Source organism: Fringilla coelebs (genome assembly GCF_963513975.1).
Source record: "Fringilla coelebs genome assembly, chromosome: 7".
NCBI lineage: Eukaryota > Metazoa > Chordata > Aves > Passeriformes > Fringillidae > Fringilla > Fringilla coelebs.
The window spans coordinates 30,710,590-30,734,656 of record NC_140035.1 but is presented as its reverse complement, the minus strand read 5'-3'; the positions used below and the strand labels follow the sequence as shown (position 1 = coordinate 30,734,656).

General features: G+C 44.2%; 2 protein-coding genes across 3 annotated transcripts in view; one reads left to right on the top strand and one right to left on the bottom strand.

Annotated features, from left to right (window-relative positions):
* Positions 1 to 1,948: 1,948 nt before the first annotated feature.
* LOC311156028 (small membrane A-kinase anchor protein) lies at positions 1,949 to 16,200 on the top strand. Of its 2 annotated transcripts, XM_084209629.1 has the most exons (4): positions 1,987 to 2,072; positions 4,606 to 4,683; positions 7,293 to 7,365; positions 11,370 to 16,200. In XM_084209629.1, the coding sequence occupies exon 4, from the start codon at positions 11,529 to 11,531 to the stop codon at positions 11,790 to 11,792; it is 264 nt and encodes an 87-aa protein (XP_084065755.1). In that variant the 5' UTR covers positions 1,987 to 2,072; positions 4,606 to 4,683; positions 7,293 to 7,365; positions 11,370 to 11,528; the 3' UTR covers positions 11,793 to 16,200. The 2 variants fall into 2 exon arrangements, with proteins under 2 accessions (XP_084065756.1, XP_084065755.1); XM_084209630.1 differs by lacking the exon at positions 4,606 to 4,683 and having other exon boundaries at positions 1,949 to 2,072.
* A 197-nt stretch (positions 16,201 to 16,397) lies between these two features.
* HIBCH (3-hydroxyisobutyryl-CoA hydrolase) overlaps positions 16,398 to 24,067 on the bottom strand; it is a 33,599-nt gene continuing 25,929 nt past the window's right edge. Inside the window, exons 12-14 of the mRNA XM_084209628.1 lie at positions 23,174 to 23,293; positions 21,986 to 22,019; positions 16,398 to 17,085 (exon numbers count right to left, since the gene is read on the bottom strand). Coding sequence (XP_084065754.1) covers positions 16,970 to 17,085; positions 21,986 to 22,019; positions 23,174 to 23,293 — 270 coding nt within the window. The 3' untranslated portion in view covers positions 16,398 to 16,969. The remainder of the gene's footprint in view (positions 17,086 to 21,985; positions 22,020 to 23,173; positions 23,294 to 24,067) is intronic.

The window sequence follows — 24,067 nt, the reverse complement described above, 5'->3', positions numbered from 1 at the left end:
GTCATGTAAGGAGGGGCTGAGGGAGCTGGGGGTGTCCAGTCTGGAGAAAAGCAAGCTCAGGGGAGACCTTACTGTTCCCTAGAACTACCTGAAAGGAGGCTGTAGTGAGATGGCTTGGCCTCTTCTCCCAAACAACAGCAACAGATCCAGGGGAAAATACCTCAGGTTGTGCCAGGAGAGGTTTAGGTTGAATATTAGAAAAAAATCCTTCATCAAAGGGATGGCCAAGCATTGTAACAATCTGCACAGGGCAGTGGTGGAGTCACCATCCCTGGAGGTATTGAAAAGCTGTGTAGGTGTGGCACGAAGGGACATGTTTTTGGGGTGTGGTGGACTTGGCAGTGCCAGGTTATCAGCTGGACTTGATGACCTCGGAGGTCTTTTCCAATCTAAATGATTCTCTGATTCTATAAAACCTGCCTAAATAGATGGGAGACTTAGCCAGAGCTCAGCACAGGCACTGAAAGTGAGTGCTGACTGCAGTGAGGGGCACGAGCACAGTGCCCAGCCCTGCAGCACCCCTGGCTTTTAGCCTGCTGCTGTAGGACAAGCCAGGGCCAGCATGAGCCTTGTGTCCCCAGGCCTGTCCCCATCAGGGCCAGGAGACTCCTGCGAGTCCTGGGGTGCTGTTTGCCAGCCCCAGCCAGGCGTGAGCTCTGTGACAGCCTCACAGAGGGGATGCCCAGGCATGCTTGTGTCTATTGTACAGTAGTTTGGGTGTCAAGAACTCCCCAAAAGCAGGAATGCTTTACCCAGGGTGTCTGTTTGCAGCCTCTCTTACGAAGCCTCTCAGTTTTAGCATAGCTTTTATTTTTGAAAAATTGAAAATGCTATTTTAGTTGGCTCAGCTATCATTCTGGAATCTTTCCTTTGGAATGGGGGTGTTTCCTAAAAAGCTTTGGTATAATTAATACTTCTCTGTGGTTGTACATGATTTGATGCTGCCTGACAGGATAAAATCAGAGAAGCATCACCCAGGTCTCTCCCCCAGTCTTTTCCACTGTTTTCTTTGCTTTAAAGCTCACCAGTCCTTGTGTGCTCAAATGTGTTCTGGCACCTCAGTGCTGTCCCAGGGCTGAGGAGAACACGCAATGGTGATGGCCCTAAGCTTTTATATGGCAACTCCATTCTTTAAACATCTTTTCCACATTTCACAGAATTGTTAGGGTTGTTGGAAGGGGCCTCTGGAGAGCATCCAGCCTCCTGCCAAGGCAGGGTCACCTGGAGCAGGGGCACAGGAATGCACCCAGGTGGGTTTGGAATGTCTCTGGAGAAGCAGACTCCGTGACCTCACTGGGAAACTGTTCCAGTGCTCTGGCACCCTCAGTGTAAAGTTCTTCCTCATGTTGAGGTGGAATTTGTGTTTTAGTTTGTGGCTGGGCATCACTGAAAAGAGTCTGGCACCATCCTCTTGGCAGCTGCCTTTGAGATATTTATATGCATTAATGACATTTCCTCTCCATCTCTTCTTCTCTGGAGTAAACAGGTCCAGCTCCCGCACTTTCTGCTTGTAAGAGAGTGCTCCAGATCCCTCATCATCTTTCTGCCCTCGGCTGGACCCCCTCCAGTAGCTCCTCGTGTTTTGTACCGAGGAGCCCAGACCTGGACACAGCACTCCAGATGTGCCTCACTAGGGCCGAGTAGAGAGGGAGGAGGATTTAAAGGAGGAGAAGCCAATGAGAGGCGGCTTTCCTGCCTGGGTGATTTTTTTCCCCTTTTCCCCTTATTTTAAATGGCAGGGCCGGTGCCGCGCTGAGGCGCCGCTGTGCCCGGGCGGGGCAGGAGCGCCGGGGCCGGGGGCGCTCGGGGATGCGGGGCGGCCGCAGGTGCCGGCGGGGGGCTGGGGGGGGACAGCTCGGGGCCGCGGCGGCGCTCCCGGGTTCGGCGGCGCTCCCGCCCCCCGGCCCCGCCCGGCCCCGCCGCCCCCGCCCCGGGGAGGGCGGGGAGCGCCCGGCGGAGCGGCGGGAGCGGCGTGAGCGGCGGCGGGCGCGGGGCCCCTCCCGGCGCTACCTGTGCGAGCGCCGCGGGGCCGGGCGGGGGGCCGGGAGGCGCTCCCAGCATGGACTTTGACGGTGGGTTTGCGTCTTTGCCGTTCAGGAGCCTGGAGGAGGCGGCGGCGTCGGTGGGACGAGGGCCGGATCCCGCGGGCACCGCCGGAGGAAGGGGCAGCCCGGCGGCCGGGGACCGTGCGCGGCGGGGCCACGCTTCCAGCATGCTGCTCGCACGGACACCGCCCCGCCGCGCCGGTATGTGCCCGGCTCCATCGCCCCGAGCCGCGCCCGGGCCGGGAGGGAGCGGGGATGCGCGGCCGCACCCGCGGGGCCAGCCCGGCCGTGGGCAGCACTGGCCTTCGGGCGCCTCGGGCTGCTGTCGTGCCGGAGAGCGGGGAGAAGGAGCCGTGCTCTGAGGTGGGGTTTGGCAGGACGGCCGGCGGTGCTGCCTTACTCCTCCCATCATCTCGCAGCCAGGTTGCCGGCCACGGACTCCTCCGAACTGAGCAAAGCGGAGGTGCCGTTCCCGCTGGGCACCCTGAGGAAAGGTGGTGCTGCGGACAGCAGTGAGAGCGATGCGGAGTGGGAAGGTGAACGGCGTGGCTGGTTCTCTCCAGGCGCTGTTCCTGCTGTGGGGAAGACGTGAGGCTACTGTATTTGCCGGCCGAGGTGATGTGAGGGTCTGTCAGCCCCTGCTTTGCCATCAGCCCCTTTCCAGGCTTCCAAACTGACCCTTATACAGAGCAGGTTACCTTCATCTGCCATGTTACAAAATACAGATTTAATAATGCAAGACCCGTCATGGCAAAGATTCTGAAATATTTTATGCTTTCTCATAGTTCAGTAAGTAGCAGTCCAAATTAGTTTTCTAAATATAGTAATTTTAAAAAAGGAAAAAATGCGGGGATTTATCCTATAGGCTTAACAAAGCAGCATTTTTAACCTTCAAGTACATACAAATTAGTTTTCTTCCGAGCATCGCGTTCTGCTGGGAACGTTCTCGCTTTAAAATCACCCTGGTTTGTACAAGTTGCCCAAGGGGTTGGGCAGAGCCTCAGGACGCTCCTGTCCCTGGGGCAAGGTGTTTCCGTGGGCAGGGTCCTGGGGGACAGGGCTGGCAGCGGTGCCAGGCTGTGCGGGCACGGCTGCCTCACCTGGCTGCCGGCCTTCCCGCTTCCCAGGCGCGAAGGCGGCAACTGCTGGAAGCAGGAGCTGGCACGTCAGGAGTGATGGAATTCAAGAAACAAATACCGGGGGAGAGCTGTGAGACAGAGTGATTTTTAAGGCTGACATAGTTCTGTGTTGCAATTCGGGGCAGTTTTTGTACAGCTGGAGCATCTGGTTGTTAACTCCTCGCTTTGTCCTCTTACACCTCAGTTTGTGTGAATCAGTAGTAAGATAGTTGTGATTTTAAAATGTGGGGCTGTGTTTTCCTGTGCCTTCCTGAGATGTGGGAAAATGGCTTTCCTGGTGCATTCCTAATTCCCATTTCTCTTTTTATAATGGGCTTCTGGAGATTAAATGGGGTTGTGTGCTGCCTTTATTGTGCTCTTCTGTGATTCATCTTGGGCAGATCTCGACCGTCTCCTTCCTTCTGACTTTCATTTGTGTTAATCCAGTGGAGCCTTCAGCTTCCTGAGGGTGTCACAAAGGCAGGCAGTGTCCCTCATTCATACCTTCTGCTCTGCAGCTCCATATGCTCGTCGTTGAATATTGTGACAGCCACTACAATAAAACCCGACCCCGTCAGCCTGAGCCACCGATCCGCTGCTCTAGCTGCTGCTGCTGCTCCTCAGTTCCTGCTGGCAGGATCCCCAGGCTGGGCAGCAGCCAGCAATAGCTGCAGGAGGGGCTTTTCTTGCTCGTAAAGATTTGTGCATCCCTTTTCATTGTCTGCAGCTCTGTCTCTGCCAGGCACCTGTGGAGGACAGTAATGCACCTTTACAAACCTGAGCCTTAATGTGAGAGCTAGTAGCTTAATGCTTCAATGTATTCCTGAAGAGGACTGTTAGTAGGAAGGCTGTGACTCCATAATTGAGTTGTTGGGATGAAGTTTTGTGGTATATGTAGGAAAATTTCCTGTTTCCACTCTAGTTCATTACAGTGTTGGAGCATTGAAATAAACCAAGAGGCTGCTCTGTCTGGGCCCAGTGCTGTGCCTTAGAGCAGTCTAAACTCAGTGCAGGACTTGGCCAGTGTCTCTGACACCTTTGCTCATGTGCTTTGTGTTTTCCCCTGCTCTGGGGATGGACTCCAGGCCATGGATTTGCAGCTAGTATAGATGGGAGGGGTTGATAATTACAAGACCTGTGGGCTTTGCTGAAAGAAATGTTGAACCTGCATGTGTTACACAGGGCAAGGAAACAGCTGTACATATAGGTCAAAAACATTATATCTGTTTCTGGTATTTTGTTTCTGTTCACTCACCAGTTTTGAGCATTGTTTTGTATTTGGGGTCTTGGAGAATTTTGGATCTCCTCATTCACTATTAGCTTTCCCTTCCACAGGCATTCATCGATAGTTTCTATAGTTAGGTTCCTTAAGTCTTGGCTAAACTTCCTGCAGATGGAGTTTCTGAGAAGTCCTGATCTTCTTCATGCCCTTTCTTCTCCAGCCTCACTCCAAGGCCTTAATTGCTAAGGAAATCCATTGGTTCACTGTTACCCGCCTAGAAAACAGGCTTCCATCAATGGTAGGTGTCCTTCTCTTGTTCCTGTGGGGGTAGGAAATTAATTAAATTAATGTTTCCTTTTGTCCATGGTTTGGCAGTCTGTACTGGTGCATGCATGTGTTCTGAGACACTGGGGGAAAAACCATCAATACATTGTAAGCATTTCTGTCCAAATTTGGGCTATACATCTGTACATCTGTTTGGACAAGCAGCTGAGATAAAATATGAACAGAACCTTTAAGAGGTTTTTAGCATCCTGTTCTCCAATGGCCTTTGGGCTGCTCCCTGAGCTGTGTTGTTGAACAGGGGCACTCCACACTGTGTGTGCAGCTCTGGTGAATAAACTGCTGCACAGGAGGGAGGATTTCAGGACAGGCCGACTGGGTACAGTTTTACTTTCATGAAATTAGACAGCTACCAAGCACACAGTGTTCTTAGCTTTTAACAAGACTACTTCTTCCTGGATGAAGAATAACACTGTGGCTGCTGAGGGCTGTACCTACTGGCATTGCTGTTCTCTGAACTATTGGTATTTTCACCCAAAGATTTCTTTTGGTATTTCATCTTGGTTTGCTGCTCCCAAAGTTTGGGTAAGATTGCTAGAATAGTGCAAAAAGCGATTGTTTTTATCCCTGGCTTTTGGTTGTGTCTTGGGGAGGGGCCAGACTGTTTCTTGATTTTATGGGGGCTTTTGCCTTTTTTATTTATTATTTTAAATCAGGGCTAGTTTTAGAGTTCCAGATTTTGTCAGCATAAAAGCTCACATCGATACAGCTGTACTATTTAGCAGCAAAAACACCCCACTTGCACTGAGCATGTAAATCATAGAGTGAAGTAAGAAGAAACATTTTCTTCTTTCTTGTTTTTCCCTCTAGTTTGAAGATTTTTATGTTCCTTAACTACATTGCTAAATTGCTTGAGAGATGAAATTTGACATGGAAATTGCTTCCATTAAGTAACTCAGTGCTCTTACAAAGGAGTTTGTAGGCAGGTGGGGCTCAGTCTCTTCTCTCAGGTAACAAGCAATAGATCCTGAGGAAAATACCTCAGGTTGTGCCAGGAGAGGTTTAGGTTGGATATTAGCGAAGATTCTTCACTGCAAGGGTGATCCAAGATTGGAACAGGCTGCCCAGAATGTGGAGATGTGGCCCTTAGGGACAGGTTTTAGCTGTGGACGTGGCAGTGCTGGGATAATGGTAGGACTTGATCTGAAAGGCCTTTTCTAAACAAACCAAATTTATGATTCTGTGACCAGCTATGCTCTTGTTGAACAACCTGTTAAAGTAAACTAGAGGTGTGCCTGGTTTGGAAAAGGAAATGTATAATTCCCCCATTCAGTTAGAAACTGGCTTAGGAGCCTGGAAAAGCTTTATCAATTCTGGCCATGGAGGGGAAAAACCCAAGCCTTTGAAATTCCAGGACGTTCCTTGAGACAGATAACCAGGAGACTTTCCCTTCCATGCTAATCCTGCACAGCAGTTGTTTGCAGTTGCTGCATCCAGCCTTTTCCAATCTGTAGCTCTTATCTCTTGTTGGCACTAAGCGACAGGAGAGGGAGGGGATAGCTCTGAGAGGAATGAGAGCTCCATTTTTGCTTTTCATGTCCTGAGCTGTTTTGGGATATTTGGGTATCAGTGATTGCCTGAGGCAGCAGAATCTTTGATATTGTACTTGTCTTAAAGTAACTGTAGCTGTTTAAAACTTCCTTTTCCTACAATTAGGACGAGTTTTTATAATAAATGTTGTGCCGTGCATCTCCCCTGTAGGATTTGCAGGGAGCTGGATGTTCAGGAGAGCAGAACTGAAGGCCTGGTGGGTTGGACTGCTCTGGGAGCCCCTGCCTGGGGCTGCTTTGCACAGGGATGGAGGGGATGCTGTGCACTGAGTGAATGATTCATCCCGCTGCCAGTTGTGTGCTGCTGCTCTGCTCACAGCTGCAGAGGATCCCAAGGCCAGTGCCACGAGTGCTCCTGAATTACAGCCCTCCTTGGCAGGGAGAGGGGGTGCTCTGGGTTTCCTCTCTGTTATTACATGGAGGGTGTGAATATTTTAAGTGATTGGGTGCAGTTCAGAGGGGCGGATGTCTGAGTGCTGTTTGGTAGGTCACCTGCCCGAACTCCAGCTTTGAATAGCTTTGTTCCAGAGTTTTTTATTTCCATGATAATGGTAGCACTGGGATTGTCTGACTGTTCTCCCTGTGCCCTTGGATGATCCAGGTCTCAGCAGAAGCTTTGAGAGGGAGAAGGGAAAACGGGAGAGAACTTTTGAGGTCAAGCAACAGATGGGCACAACACCTTCCCCATATCCTTCCTGAAATCCTCCTGACCTGGACTTGCTGTGGGAAGAGGTTGGCATCCTAAAGATGGTCAGGAGCCACTTGCCCAAGCAGTGGCCCCACTCTGAGCCCAGCATTAGGTGCTGTGTATAAATTGTTGCAGCCTGTCATTCAATCTAATTTATTAAGTGCTGTATCATCCTTTTACCTCTGTCAAAGTCAAGTTCTGTGTGGGAGAAAAGGCAGGCAGCCTTGTGCAAGGCCAGCACTACAGATCCATCACCTTGGTGGTGGATATTGTGCACCTCTGACATCCTGGAGAGTGCTAAGCTCTGTTCCTGGGTTCCCTTTGCAGAGTCCCAGATGTGAAGCTCTCTGTGCTCTCCTGGGGACGAGGTGACAACCTGTTACAAGCCGATGTGGTTCTGGTAAGTGGCACTCTGAGCTTCTCCTGCAGATACCCAGGGGAAAACTGAAAGCCTCCCTGCTGGAGGAGGAGTCATATTTGAATCAAAAAGTTTGGCCCTGTCACAGCAGGAATTAGTTGCTGCCTTCAGCTGGGCAAAGCTGCACATGTTAAAGCTATTTTGAAAACTTTGACTTATTTTTAATCTGGTGACTGTTGTAACATAAAGTGTTGCAGAAAGCAGTTTCTTATAGCAGTATATTGAACTTCAAGGTTTTTTCCTGAGGTTCTCATGGATGGAAAACATATAGATGATAGCAGGAATTCACCTGCTTATGATGGCTACAGATGTTGCATAACAGCAAAATGCTTGCTTTTCTGCCTGTTTTCATCATATGCTGGTGTATTCCAGAGGCCAGTGAAACTCTTAATTTTTGATATCACATGTTTACCTTTCTGCAATTATTTTTATTGATTATTTTAATGCTTTAAAAAATCCTGTTTGTTTTTTTTTTAAATAGCAGTTATGTGATTAATGGTTTTTTTTCTTCTATCTTAGATTGTCTAATAGTGAATTGCAGATCCTTTCATCATCTTTTTGTTTCCTTCAGTAGTTAGAAATGAACTTACCTTGGCAGGAAACACTTTGCCAGGCTGGCAAAGAGACTGCTTAGCCCTAGTGTGCCTGCTGAGTTCAGCTACCACCCCCTCAATATTTTCTCTCTCCTAGTATTACCACAGTAAATAAAGTATTGGGTGAAAAAACATCTGAACTTAACCTTGGAAACTTCCAATTCCAATATGGAATTGATTGTTTTAAAGTCTTCCATTAAAGTCATGCACAGTATTGTGTGAAGTTAAATGAAGCATTTAAAAACATTTTGACTGTACATCCAGTAAAATTGAGCACAACTAGTAGCCTATATTATTCAGATTAATAAATCAACATTTCACCTACTGTAAAAGAAGATGAGTCTCTGTCTCTAAAAGGAGATGAGTTCTGGTTTCACATGGTGCTGCTTTAGCTCCTGGTCGAGAGTGAGCAGAGCAGCAGAGCTCGCTGACCCCTGGCTCCAGCTAAGCCCAGCGGCTTTGTCACGTGAGGAACTGCAGAGCTCTTGGCCTGCAGCGATGGCTGAGGCACAACTGGCCACAGAGCAGAGCTTGGGCACTGACACAAGCAGGCTCCTATCACACAGGTTTGCCTTGTGCAGTTACAGGGTGCAGCATCGTGCTGGGAGTAAAATGAGCAGGATTAATTTGTTGGGTTTTTCCCTCTCAGGGTATGAGCGTTGTGAGGAAAAGTAGAGACGTTAAAATCTGTCAGAACTTAACACTCTGGAGATGAGTTAGGCAGAGAAGACTTAAACAGCATTTCACCATGTGTGTGCAGGCAAGGGCTGTCAGCAAAACAAGGAAGCAGGCAGAAGGTTGAGGGCAGCTTCATTTGCAATTATTTCTGTGCCAACAATTATTAACTCCAGTAGACCAGGCAAACTGTAACACTCACTGCAGTGGCTTGGAAAGTACTGAGCTCTGTAAAGAATGAAATGAGCAACAGGCAAGAATTTAAACTAGGGTGCAGAACTTGGCTTTGAAGCTCAACTGATTTGGAACAGTTTAATTGTATTGTGAATTGCCTTGCTGTCTGCAAGCTTTAGAGCCACCCTGTCCTCTGTGTAAGACAGTCCCAGGAACATTAGACTTGGCCCAGCTGAAGAAGTAGAGGTGGTGAGTTTGCAGAGGAAGATGCTGACCTTAGGGAATTTCTCCCTACCTGCTTTAAGGAGAAGTTTATCCTCCCTCTACTCACATTCTGTCCTTTCCATTGGACAGTGACTCATCTGCTGGTATCCCCTAACAGAAATCTCCAGCTGCACGAGGGAAACATTAAAGCAGTGATAAAATCCTAACTAAAGATAGCTTCTGTTTAACAGTCCTTCATAAAGAAAGCTTAAAAAAAAAAAAGAAAAAAAAAAGGAAAACTACAGCTCCAGACTTGGATTAAAAAATCCAAATCTGAATAGTCTTTTTTAAGGAAAGTGTCAAGGATAAACTCTGATAAAAATACACTGCAGCTGTGCATTACCTTGGCTGGATCAAGACTGCAGCTTTCAGGCATCAGCAGTGCTGGGTGGTACCTGCTGTCAGTGATTCTTTACCATGTACTGAGATCTACATATTTGTCCAGAAGAGCAAGTGGAAGTGATTAGTATTAATGTTTTATTGATGGTAAATATTGAAATTAGACAGCACAAGATATTACTATTAAAGCTTTGAATTATTCAGCTGCCTGAATTGCTTTCAGGCCTCTCCTTGGCCTCTGGTCTGGAGGCAGGTTAAGTTTGATGAGTGTATGTGATGGAAGATGGGTACAGACATAGGGATAAATGTAGTTTTTTGTGCAGTGAAGGGAATCCTGCTGTTTACTTATCTCATGGCAAGTTATCCATCCAGTCTTTACTCATTTAATGATGAGTTATTGATATAAAAATCTGACAGCTTGGCTCTCCTCTGCGTTGGGTAAAACTGCTAGTAGAGGTCAGCCCTTGGCAGCAGGGTTTGTGTTACAGGCCTGTCTGTGGACTACAGTGCCTGTCCCAAAGCTCTGGGCATGTGCAGCACAGGTCAGTGTGCACAGAGAGACTCACTGAACTTCACTGAGGTGGTCTACAAGCATTCCTCTACAATGCTGAAATGTCCTGCTACAAAGCTAAAGGTATGGCATTGTTTGTGTGGAAGTGGTGGTTTCTGGAGCCCTTTAGGACTGACTGCCTGCCAGGAGATCCAGCCACTCCTTCTGTGCTGCACTTCAGCCCTACAAACAGGTAGTAATGGTTTTTATGAAGTAGCAAAGAGAGGACAGGAGTTCATCCCAGGAATCTGGTTCTCCTGAGAGAGAACTGGGGAAGTCCCATCCTACCTATGAAGCACCATTTGCCTGCAAATTGGATTGATTTCCTCTGCAAATATTTGCCTGTGATCAGGTTACTGGACAGGAGCCCCTATTTCCTCCACTGTATAAAGGAAATAAATAAGGCTTAACATCTTTGCCACGATTGTGTTTTCAAAGGCTATTTACAAAAAATCTTTAACTTTGGCTGACCTTAGTACAACGTCATTGGGTGAAGCTGCAGGGAACAGTTGGTTTCTGTGCTGTGCAGCCTTTATTTTGGCTGGCAGTCTGTTAACTCTGATAAGTGGGTAAGCGCATGCCAGGCAAAGTCAGGCATATCGTGAGACTCTGCTTTGCCTGAGAGGAAGTAGCCCCAGAAACAGCTTTGTAGGCCAGTAAACAAAACCCATATTTGGAGCTGACCAGTTCTGGATCTTGAGGACTTGAACAGGACTCTGCCAGGTGTTTTGTTGGTCACTTTCCCTTCTCTGGGTGTAAAGTTGTCCTGCTCTAGTGAGAATGGTGCTCTGGCTCTGTTGGAACTGCCTTGATCACAGCAGGCTGCTGCTGCTTTCTCTATCCTCTCCAGGGAAAAAACAAAACCAGCTCTTGTTCCTTGTGAATACCTTCTGGTGGTTGCCCTGCTCCAGCCTCTTTGAGCAACAGCAGAGTGACACTGGGAATTAGTGTCATTGTGCCCAGAGGGCGTGTGACAGCCATGACACGGGACTCTGGCTATGGTGGTTGTGTGGTGCCGTTGTGGGGTGGTTTTGGTGTTTATTTCCAGCAGCACCAGTCCCTGGAGCTAAGCAGCATTTGTTTGCAGTTTCAGGAGAAGCATGACGCATTGTCAGCTTGGAAGAAACAGACTTTATTTTTTTTTAAGACTTTTACATTCCTAGATGGCCTACATCCCGTACTGGGAATTGCATTCAAAGGCAGCGTGAATTCAGGTCAAACTTTGCCTACTTGTAGTAGATGGATGTTACCGATAAAAACATTTTACGCACGCTGGGCAGAGATTTACTTAAGCCGCTTCTCCAAGCGCCTGTAGTGAACTGAGGTTTCCTTTGAGCTCACTGAGAATGGTAACGTATTTATTGCCTTTGTATGAAACACTGTTTTGACAGATTTCCTCAGAAGAAGCACAAAAGGAGATGTTCTGTTCTTTGAAAATAACTGGAGCCACTGGCAAGAAGCAGCAACACCGCATCGAACAAGGGAACCACTTCCAGGTTATCACAACATGCTGCTGAACTGACTTTTGCGGCTGCATTTTCCAATGTACCATGGGATGCATCAAATCCAAGGCTGCCTTCCAAGGTTCCAACGCTGTCCAGGATGAGAGGATCGGGGGAGGCGGCGAGGGCTGCGCTGGGGAGAAGTCGTCGCTGCTGGCGGTGCAGGCGGAGGAGAAGGGCCCCTCGAGCGCCATCGTGCTGGACTACGCGCACCGGCTGTCACGGGAGATCCTGGAGCAGGCGGTCAAGCAGTGGGCGGTGACCGAGAGCAAGTACAGCGACATCCCCTTCATCGAGAGCGACGTGCCCTGAGCCTCCTGCCAGCGCAGAGAACGCAGCCCCTGCTGTCCCCTGAGCATCACCGTGGGGAGGTGTCTGCAGGGGGAGCCTGAGAAAATCTGCCTTTTAGCCTAGATTGCTAACAAACTACTTGGATCGCAGTAGAACCTGTTCGTCAAGTGTCATTCGTTGTCAGCCACGTGTTGAGTATACTCTGTCTTTGTACGTGTTGGATGTGAGCAGAAATCGGCGTTAAAAGGAGGATGAGAAGACTGTGGCTGCCCTGCACCTCTACAAGCACTGCCACAGAGGAAAAAACGTGGATTATTTCTATGTTCTGCATAAAAGATCAGTGGTCTGTCTGTAGGTGAGATCAACTCTCTGTGCTTGGTGAATCTGTCTGCGTTTTGCTAAAGTGAAATCAAGGTCTGCATCTAGCAAAGGTTACTGCTATCATAAATTTTACTTTTGATTCTGTGACCTAACTAAATCTGTAAAATCACAAAACGATGAAGGTGATGGGAGGCGCTTTGCAAACCCCAGTGGTATTCAGGGAGCCATTTGGATGATGATGCTATTCACCTTCCATGGAAGTGGACCAGTGAGAAACGTGCCAGTGTCGATAAGCAGTGCATTATCATTAACAGATGCTTCTGTAAATGCATGAGAGCTTGTCTCTAAAACCCTGCAGTAAGATAGGTTAATGACATCTGGTGCTGTGTTCAGACCTAAGCTGTTTGGTTTTTTGGTTTTGTTTGGGGTTTTTTGTGTTAGGGTGCCGGTTTGGGAGGATTTGGTTTTGTTGTTTTACTGTAACCCAGAGAGATGTGCAAAAACTACTGATGGTAACTAGTGAAAGGAACCTTCAGAGGTGTGGCAGTGCTTTAGGACAGTTTGCTTCGTGGCAGCTGTGGCTGCATCACACTGAAATTCCACTCTGTAGCACCACCCTTGGGACAGGACGTCTTCCTTCAGCTTCTGTAGGCTGCTGCTAACCATGGGAAACTCTGTTGATGGCAATGCCAGCAGGAGCCACAGGAGCCCCAGCCCTGAGCAGTGCCCACAGTGCAGAGTTAGGGACCAAGCCTTAGAGCCAAAGCTCAGGGGCTGTGTCTCTCCCCCAGTGCATCCACACACAGCTCCCTGCTAGCCCAGGACTCACAGCCTGATCCACCGCACTCACAGCTGCTGTTTGACGCATCAGGACACCCACGGATTGTTTCATTCATCCCAAAGGTACAACGCTGCTGATGTTTTATACAAAGTGAAGGCCTTCTAACAGCTTGGCCTTTACACCTGTTTGTTCCTTTCTCTGAGATGCCCAGTTTAAAAGACATCGTTCTTTTTCCTAGATCAAAATGTTTTCCATTTTGTTTTCATTTTACAGAGAAATGCTTTCCATACTGGCTAAAGCTGTTACTATTTTTAAAAGGTACACATAGTTCTAGTAAATGATCCAAAGCATGATCTTTCAAGCAATGGGAAGCAAGCAGAAAGAGGACCATGTCAAATGCTGTAGAAAGAGAGTCTATGGATTGAGCTGTTTTGCAAATGTTGTGACACAAACTTAGGTATTTGAAATTCACCTATATGGGGAAGTGGTTTTATCAGGAATGAAGGGTGAAAAATGCTTCTCTGTGACACAGCACGAGGCTGCCATTAAATCCCAGTGACCAGACTAGATTCCCAGTGACCTGCTATTAAGGCTGTTCTCAGGCTTTTGCTGGAAAAGGGAACAAAATCAGCTTATGCTGTAATGTTGTCCTCTTTGAAGTTACGTAGTTGTCCTCAAAGCCATTTGCAAAGTGGGACTAAGGTTTTATGGTTCACTTAAATTCTTCTGGTAAGTGACATTCCTTCAAGTTCTACAGCACATATTTGATCATACTCTGTTTGCTTTAAAATACTTCCATATATTAGTGTGAGTTGGAAAGCAAAGCCAAAACACTGATCAGGTCAGTACATATCAATTGGATATTGCTTTACCACAGTATTAAAGAATATTAATAATCTTATTCTAGCTGAAATAAAGCTTTATTACAAAAAAGAAAAAAAGGGCCAACCTTTCTCACATGAGTGTGGGCTTGAGAATGTGAACGCTGCTTACCACAGTAATTAAAATTAAAAAGCCAAAGCTGCACAGCCATTGTTGGCCAGGCAGGTGAGGAGCAGGTAGAAAACTGCACTCACTGCCAGAGCACCTCGAGGTGGATCTGCCCTGGCCCCTGTACAAGGCACTTACAGGCAGTGAAGTGCTGCAGTGCTTCCTGTTGCCACGTCTCAAATCCTTCCTCTGGATGTAGCCTTAGCACCTGACACTCTTCAGGAATATCAGATGCCCTTTTGAGAGCAGTTCCCTGCTGGCAGGCAGCCACTGCACGGTCCAACAGCAGGCAGAGTTACAGCACAGCTGAGGTTGCACCAGAGCATCCCCTGTGATCTGCACTCGGCATTTCCCTGGAGCGGGGGTCACCAGGCATCCTGACCGTGCCCCTGGGATCGCTCCCCTGTGGGGTGGCTGCCCTGCCTGCCCCAGGGCTGCCCATGGGGGGACTCAGCACCAGCTGCTTGGTGGCCCAGCCAGTCCCACACCTGCAGCCACCAACCTTTGCCCTCGCTGGTGCCTGAAGGTTCCAGCAGCTCCAGAGTGGCCCCAAGTGCAATTCCAGCTGCTTTAGGATGCTTTCCATGACACTGGCACTTCAGGGAAGGCACGCAGCAAATGGAAAGCAAACAACAGGGAGACTGCTTCTCACCAGGAAAATCATCTCTTTTACAGGATGCTGTCCTTATAAATAATGCACTTACCCTTAATAGAAAATAAATCTGTTCAGTGCTACAGTCTGGTAAGAGATGGAGGGAGATCTCTCTCCAGAGCTCTGCTGTACATTTAATAGGCACAATACTAATACATTGTAAAAATAAAGACTTCTTCACCAAAATAAATTTATGCTAAGCTGTGCTAGAGTTTTAGAGCCACTGACAGTGGGTTTCCAGCTAAGTTACCATTGATTTTTTGACTTCATTTTGTGTAATAAAGGCACTCCTGTTTGGGACTGGCATACTCTGCAAAACTGTTTACTTCTATTTAGGAGTTAAAAATACATTTGCTTTATATTTTCTCCAGGAAACAAGATTAATCTGAGTGGGTATGATGTGACTGACTTGATATTCTAATAATGGTTCAAAATACATTAACTGCAGCACAACTTTGTAAAGTTGACGTTTCTGGACTAAGGCACATCAGTATTCCCAAATGAAACACACTACAATATATTTTTACAATATTTTTTGTGGAAAATATTTTCTTGTGGACCAAATAAAATTCAACTTACCATCTGCTTGTATGCCTTTTATTTGAAAAAAACACAAGATTGCAAAGATTGGACAGGATCTCGTTACCTCGAGCTTGGGATAATTCCTGTTCACATAAATTCTGGAAGCAACTGAACATGCAAGTCAGTTTATTAATTCAAAAGTATGTTCTTCCTAAGATCTTGTACAATCAGAGGAGGCATGATCCCTACTCCCTGGGAATTACTGTGTTTTTTCTTTAACACAGTTGGCTGAATATTGCTCCTTTTATACAAAAATAATGGCATTATTAAGATAAAAAATCTTGAAAAAATAAATTTAAAACAGCAATTGGGTATGAATGTAAAACATAAGAATTTTAAATAACACAGGGGGAGGTTTGCACTTCTTATGGGACCAGCTTGAGGTAGGAAGTCATGTGACACTTTCAGAATTACCCTAGAGGTTTTAATGAAATCTCAATTACTTTTGGAACTAAACTCAAGGGCAGTCCCATAACAAATATGTCCACAGTAACATAAACTCACAGCTGAAATTTTAATAATTTTATCTTACAAGACTCTAGTGCCAAAGCAAGGTGCCATTTTTTTTTTATTTAGCTCTCCATTGGCTCACCTCTGATTTTTTGAAAGTCACTCTTGGAAGTTCACCTTGATGCCTGAATTTCCTGGACTTTGTTTCCAGGCAACAGCTCTTGGAAAGGAAGGAGCCTTAAGCCATTGCAGACCATTGCTGTTGGTCATAAAAACTGCCCAACATTGAAAACTCCACAATGGTTTTGCTGCAGCTCTGACTTTTTCATTCCCCACTGCTGACTATGGCATTTAAACAGAAGTTTTCTTCCTTTGGTCTTCGAGGAAGCCAAGATTTGTACCTGTGACCTGCATGTAAGTGCAGAAGTAAGCAGAAAGAAACACTGCTACGTGCTTTGATCAAGCATAAAAAAGAAGGCATAATGTTGAAGAAAGATTGGTAGCTGTTTGTATACAAAAGAAAAAATAATTTCCCTCCCACAAATACTTGTATCAAGGGGTTCTGGTTATATTGTGTAACTTCATGTATTATCAGCATCAGAACCCCACCACCTTGAATGCACTAGAAATTGCTGCTTGGTGTTCACAGCACGGTTTGAGGCACTTGTTTCTTCACCACTGTAAGACTAAGAAAAACCAGCAATTTTGTGAAATCGTGAAATACTGATTATGCAGCTGAATCAGACATAATGACATTTTAAAAAGTGGGCTATGTGAGCAAAGAGAAGCATGCTTCAGGCTCTGGCAAGATTATTACATTTGAAACAATGTTTACATCACACAGCAAGGCTGAAAACTGACAAACGTTTAATCAATAGAACAACTTCTTATTCTAAGACTAATAATGTATCAGTCTGAGCTTTTATTTAAAAGGATATTTAACACCATGGATTCTGTCTTGCATTTTCCTCTGTAGCTCTGACTGCATTAAAGGTTTAACCATATTTTATTTTCATTGTACACAGAAGAATCTGTGGCACAATCCCAATTTACCAGATCAGTGACAAAACCAAGAACACAAAAGGTCTCTTGACTTTTTGCTTATTAGGTCACCCCTTAAACTGTGCTCTTTTCCCCAAGGGCTCCTCCTAAACTAAGAGTTGATGCAAAAAATTAAATGTTAATCACTATGTAAAGCAGTAAAAATAACAATTTGCCTTGAAGTGATTTTTCCCATTATTAACCAGAGATACAATTATTTTCTCATTACAGAGAATGTTCCTGAATGCAAAAAAAAAAAAAGAAAAATAGACTTGTGAATCTCAGGCTAGCTAAAAATGCCTTGTCCAAATGGATCACACTGCAGTTAATTTTTGTATCACAGAACTAAGCAGATAGATAAGATGTCAATAGGTTTGATCTTTACAGCTTGAGATCATCATTTCCCAGTGGTTTAAAACAATTGTCCACAAATTCATCGCTGACTTCTTCCAGAGCAGCTGGCTTCCATTTGGGGGACTGGTCTTTGTCAATCAGCACTGCCAGGTGAACAGAGAAACACCAAAGTTACTCATAAACTTCCTCTAAATAAAATTACTTAAGATGGCATCAAGACAGATCACTGCAGTGATTCCATGGGGGAGACAAGTCTCTGTGCTCTGGAGAAGGCAGAGTTTCTGTAACACAGATGTTTCTACACTAACAGAAGTTCCTGAGTTGTGACCTGCCCAGAGATGTCTCTGGAGTTGCTGGATGACACAAAGAATAGTGAATCATTTCAGAGCAGCCCAAGATTTGAAGGAACAGACCTGAATTGAGTGGTTTAGTCAGACCTGCCACTCTTGGCTGACTTACACTTCATGGGAGCCTGTGAACGGCACTTCACGGTGTTGCTTTTGGACAAGGCTTTCACACCTCTGTGCAAAATCTGACTCTTGGGAGAGTACAGGAGATGACTCAGTGGTGCTAAGTGCCTAAAGCTAATTTAAACACATCACATTAATAATGAAATAACTCAGGAGGAGAGAGTAAAGCAGGGTATCTTTGTGGGAACTGAGGGTGTTTATTTGTAAATACTGACAGCTGCTGAGGCCTGGGTAGATTTAACTGTGACAATCTGTATAGCCTTATTACACAAACTTTATGCTGCAGCCTGGGAAATACATCACTGAAGATAAAAACTGCCACTGAATGAATCACATGTAAAAGGCTAACAAGAAAATGCCAATTCCCAAAGAACATTCCCTGTGTCACAGGAATGTTGAAGGCATGTCAGCAATGGCTGCATTAGCAAACAATAAAGAGGGAGTTAATTTGTGTGTAAAAATTACCAGTATGAATGGAATTCCAGAGCATCCTTCCAAGCACCTTTCAGGCTTTAAGAAACCCATAAAGGTGCTACTGAAAATGTGACATTTTTGTAAGAACTGCAGCTCTCTAGGGTGCACTGATTGCCAACAACCCTCACAACACACATTCCCTTGGGATGAGTGAGATCAGCACCTGATCTGGAGATGCACCTGTGGCCTGGGGGAACCTCCTGACCAACACAGCCCACAGCATATAACAGAGGATGGGCAGGAAGAGGGAGCACGTTTCCAATTTCTCTCCTGAGAATGGCTTGTATTTGTTTGTTTTCTGACAAAGAGTTTAGAGGAGAATGTTTCTAAAGGCAGGTGAACTATGACACTCACAGAGACCAGATATTTCCAAGAATAACAGCTATTTTTGGGTAAGTTGTTATGTTTTCCTAAACTGATTTTGTTCTTATTGAGTGAACTAGAAATACCCAAGATGAAGAATGTTTAAGGGGGTGGAATGTTATGTTTAGTGAAAAGAATACCTACCTAGAGACTGTCCTTATCAAAAAAACAGGCATTATGGTCTGCCTACCAACTTGTAGTAAGAAAATATGTGACCTGAAAACTTCTCTTTAACTTTTCTGTCTTTAACCAATGGTTGAGAGTGGCTACAAAATACAAACCAATCAAATGACAACTTCAGTAATTAATATTTGTGTAGCTGAAGATACACAGGCATATGTCCCCACAGAGAAAGGCAAATCAGAGCCCTACACCTATTTACTTGTAAATAGGGAACTAAGGACTCCTTAGAAACAAATTAGTTGTAAAAGCTAACCCATTATATGGGAAATTGCAATTCCACTGAAAACAGAATCCATGAGGACAATTCTTTAGAAGAAAAGTCCTGTAAAAGAGTGCTTTTACTATGATGTTCAACTGGGTAACTTACTGAAAAGCTGTGATCTTGCAGGGTATTTCTGAACACAGTGAAACCACTGGTTTGCTTGGGTGAAAAGATGTAACTATCCCAAATCAACTATATTTATTCCATTAGAATAGTAGTTATTTACACATTTTCTTCAATTTTAGTTGAAGTTCACGGTTTAACTGTTATCCAGTAAAGTCACCAGTGACTAGAGATGGTTTAAATTAAAGAGGAAAAAGTGTCCATATGTATGTTAGTACAGCTTCCCCTCTGCCATGCTGCCAGTTCTCCACTCCAGGGTACTGCTGTCTATTCAAGATCATTTTTCTGTTTGGATGTGTGGCCAGTTTTACTCTGGAGGATAAACTCAATGCTCCTAATGGTCTCTCCAGTAGAGTCTTTAATCTTGTATGAGTCCAAATATTTGTTTTCTAGTAGAAACATGAAAATATTCCCTTTCTGCATTGACTTCTTTGCATTTTGTATCTCTCCAGCTTGAGATCAATCATTAAGAAAACAGAAATTCTGAAGACTTCTAAGGTAGGCTATGAGAATTCATTATGATAAAAGTAACCGAGCACAAATATCATGTTAAGGGTTTGTTCTTGTGTTTCACCTTTTTTAATCAAAATCCCAAACCTCTCTGTTCAGTAGCAGTGACTTTACCAGACTTCAGTTAGTGCTCTGTTCCTGAGCTTCCTCCAGCACAGTCAAAACTCTGGTATTTCCAAGCCCCTGACATTCTGTTTGCTGCCATAAAATCTCTCAGCTCATGCAGGGCCCTGGGGTGCCCAGGGTACAGCTCACATCTGCCAGCCCTGCAGGGGAGGTGGCAGAAGCTGCACAGAAATATCATCTTTGCAGCATCAGCAAGATGTAGAAGACCTTTACAGTTCCATTTCAAGTGCACATTCCTGCATCAAGAGTTAGGAGGGTGAGTTAACAGGTATTTGCTGCTGAGATTGTATCCTACCTGGATGTGATTGAGCACTGACTCCAAAAGGGACCACTTTTCTTAGCAGTAAGATTTGAAAAACAATTCTTGGCAACTACCCAGACCTATGCATTTCTTAGTTGACATATTATTCTATTAATCAAGGTGAATAATTGATACCTAATGTGTTCCAAGTCCACATTTACCATTTTATAGGAAAATGCTGATGAAATATGATCCGTGTGTTTTACGCCTTAAGAGTTTTGGCTTTTCTTTAATCACTCCAATCACAGGAATCATAAACAGGGAAGACTGCCACAGCAGATTTTCAGGTTGAAAGAAAACTGGCTAAAAAAAAAAGAAATTTTGACCTCAGGTCAAAGCAGGTTTAAAAAGCTTTAAAACTACTCCCTAGAAAGCCTTTTAAAATTATGGTTTGAAGCAGATGAAAGGTATTAGTAAAACCTGACCTGTGGCCATTGGCTGCCGAGAAACATTCTTAAACTAAAATTTGATTGTTGTAACTCAACTTCTTTTGATGGCAGATCTTTTGTGGTACAGAGGGTCAAACAACTGGCTCTTAAATGCTTGTAATGTAAGGCTTTAAGAAAGAGAAAGCTAATACGTAACACTTTTATCAATTTTATTTACAATGGTTGGTCCTGTGATGTACTTAATAAACTCCCATCCTGTTAAAAAGGATGCTCAGCACATTGATGGATAATGATTTTTATGAAATTAGACCAAACTACAAAAGTGATCTTGAGTCAGATTCTACACTCCTCTGCAACAAGAGGAAACAATGCTAAGACTGAAAATTTGAGAACAAGATCTATGCAGTAAGCGGAGAATAAAAGTGCTTCAGGAACAAATTATTATTATAAGCAATCTCCTCAGTGCAGTTGGATCTTTGGTGGGTTTTTTTTTTCCCTTCCCCTGATACAGTTACACTTTTGCTACATCACCCTGTATAAAAGAGAAGTTTCCCAACTGCTGTTCTTGCAGCCTCTCTCTTTACAAGCAGTTTGTGTATTTCCTGGCCATACTGATGAGGGATTTGCCTTTGTACTGTACTGCAGTCCCAGATGGTTTCATGACCTTGTGCCTTGGAAGGAGAAATTCAGTTGGTGCTCCTCTGACTCTCAGACTTAGAGTTTGTCACTTTCTGAATAACTACATTTCAGCAGCTTACTTGCTGATCTAGACTATATACCAGGAACAGTATTTTTAAGATATCCTTGTCCTCATTACCAACATAATGAAAACCACTTCTCAACATGTGTGGTAAATTCTTCAAAGGAGTGTCTGCTAATAAGTGCTAAAGACTAATTAATTGAAGTCAGAAACCTTCCCCATGCTGTATGAATGAATTTTGCATCTCTCACCCCAGGCTATCTTTAGTACAGTGTTACTAATAGCAGCCACTCCAACTAATATCCATTCCTCAAGTAGAATTTAACTGCTTATAAAGACAGATATAAAACAGTGAGGAGGAGGTGATAATACTTGAGTAAGTAACTGTGTGAATTAAAAGTCCAACCAAAAGTTATCCATCCAAATGCCTTGTACTGTAAGCTCCTTGGAAAAACCTGTGCTTTATTTCATCTCGTGATGAACAGTACATAAATAATTGCTACAGCTCCTAACAGATGTGACTTTGGGTTTGAAAAACTGCACAGTGAATCAGCAGTAGGATCAAGGACAGGCTTGAAGTCTGTCCCCTGGATGAACTTGCTGAGCCATTGCTCTACTTTTACCTCTACCTCTCTTGACCAATGCCTTAAAATGCTGAATTAGTTAAAGTTAAGTTTATGTATATAGTTTTTTAGTAGTAAGACGCTGCCATTCAGAGATATTCTGGACAGGGGGAAAGTAAGTTTTTGTTCTAAGAGTTTTCTATACAAACAGTTGTTTTTGATTTTGAGTCTCAAAGCATTATGTAGCCGGCTGAACCAGCTCTATGGCAACACTAAACCTGGACACAAGTGATAAATGCAGCTATTCACTACTGTCAGTGTTCAATGTGAAATGGTGCAACCAGGTGGATAAATAACATTAGGGAACTGAGTTTGCACAAAGAAACAACATGGCTCTTGTGCTTTGGAACAATAACGAATTTTGGCCACACAGAAATCCAATAAGCAAAACCGATGGAAAGTTGGGAAGTTTTTTCTGGGCTGTTGCTGCAAGCACTTGTAGTGATTTCCAGAGAAGCACCACAATTGTGAATTGGTGTGCTATGAGGCTTGAGGAGTGTTTCTGGTGTGGATACTTACCTGCTCGAACCCCTTCATAGAAGTCATGGCCTTTCTGAAAGATTATAAAAAAGAAAGCTGTAACGACAGGTTCTATTTATCCCATCTTTCCCTATCCCACTTCTGCTTGAAATGCAAGTTCTCAAGATTCAGTTAAATTCCACTTGTACTGCTCTTTTCTAGGCCTACTTCGTCTTTACTTATTAAAGAGCTCTGTATCTTCTTGCTTAAATGCAGCCATGTCTCTCAAAATCAGTTTGTTGACCTGTAGCTGTGCCACAGTCCAAGTTCTCTGTGTAGCACCTCAGATCTTTTTCTAAAGAGGTTCACATAATGGGGCTAAGGTGTGTAGCATCAGAAATTCTTTTGAGAAAGGCCAGTCTTCAGGAATTGCGATGTATTCTGCAAACTTGGAAGCCTTTGCAGTTAAATGGAATCCTATAAACATCCAATTCTTTTTAAAAAAAGGGTAATGTAACACTTAAATCTGTAAGCATGCTTCATTAGTAATGGAGCCACAATCTTAGTTTTAGTCAGACATTAGAACATCAGAATTAGACAAATTTTCACTTCTTTAAGTATTTACTTTGACTATCACAAATAATTTAATTGGACACATAAAAACCTTATTTTAAAATGTGCCAAAACTAATAATAAGGATGCCATGGCAAACCCTGTAAGACATTTGTTCAGGTAATTCAGTTAGCAGCTCTGTTCCACTGCAAGGATCACTTTCTCATATGCTATCCAAGTACTCAGCACTTAGTACAAATAGCACTAAAATCTCTTGCTGTGATAAATTTTTCATAGACAACACTCTTGAAAGGCAGTGATAAACAACTATTTGCACCCTGCTGCTGGGAACTGAGGCACTGAGGGCTAAGTAATTTGAATAGAAAACTTGTTCAAGATCCCAGTTTTAAAATTACAATCCAAATATAAAACTATCTATATATTAATGTTTTCATATTTTTAACTGAAGTCTTCTACATTCCCACCTGACCATCATTAATGCAGTGTCCTTTGCATTCCATATAATAACATGAAACGAGGAAAAAGTGACAGCCTCACCAACACACAAAGATGATATTGAAAATGAAAACCTATAAATTATAAACTCTTGATGAAATCTACATAGAATGTTTAGTCTCTGGAAAATTGTTCCCCCCCTGTGGCTGGAAAGGGACAAGGGGCTCAGCTGTTGCTTACCATGCATGCTTGGCTCAGTCTGTATTCCATCTGAAGTACCTCCTGTAAGCTCATGGAAGCTCCTTCTCTGAGCTGTCTGAGAGTCAGCTTTAAAGATGTAGGTGACATCTTATTAATAGTCTGGGGAAGACATTAACATTATTTTTATTTTCTTCAATTTGGACACTTTTGCAAGTCTGTCTTTTGTGCATTTTAAACTTTCTGAAGTAAATGATGGCTCTCTTCTCCCTGAGCTCCCCTCTGTGACACCTATTCCTCCTGCTCGCTCCCACCAAGCTGTCACATTAAATGGATTTTCCTGCATAAGCTTTGATCAGCAAGATCTCTGGGATGTGTGCCATCCCTTGTGAAAAGCCTAGAACTCCTAAGGTCCCATCATTTGAGATAAAATTACTACTAGCCAGAGAAATTACTATAGTTTCAAAGACATTTTCAAGGAGAATCTTTTGATAAGTGAAGGCAAGTGTTACAAGCAATTATACTTTCATTTTGAATATCATATATATATTTAGTGTTAATTACTCTTAGATTTACTGATATTGTAGGTGATATTAGTATTGCTTAGCATTTAAGTTTTATTTGGTACTAATAAGGTAGTAATAGAGAGATTGGCAACGAATTTCAAGTCGTTGCTTCACCATCATTGGCAAAGACCAAATGATATGCAAAGAAGAAATCTGTGGAAGAAAATATCAGAATAAACCAAACATATTTATTCAGGTTTCTTGTATAGGATTAACAGATACTGAAGTAGTTTAGCCCTAAATTACTCTGCTGACAGGAAGCTTGGAGGTCTTGCCTTCTTTTGACAGAAGCACAGGCTAAAAATATTGTGCCACAGACCGGATTCTTGTAAAGCACGCAAACAAATGCTGTAAATCTGGCTCTCAGGAG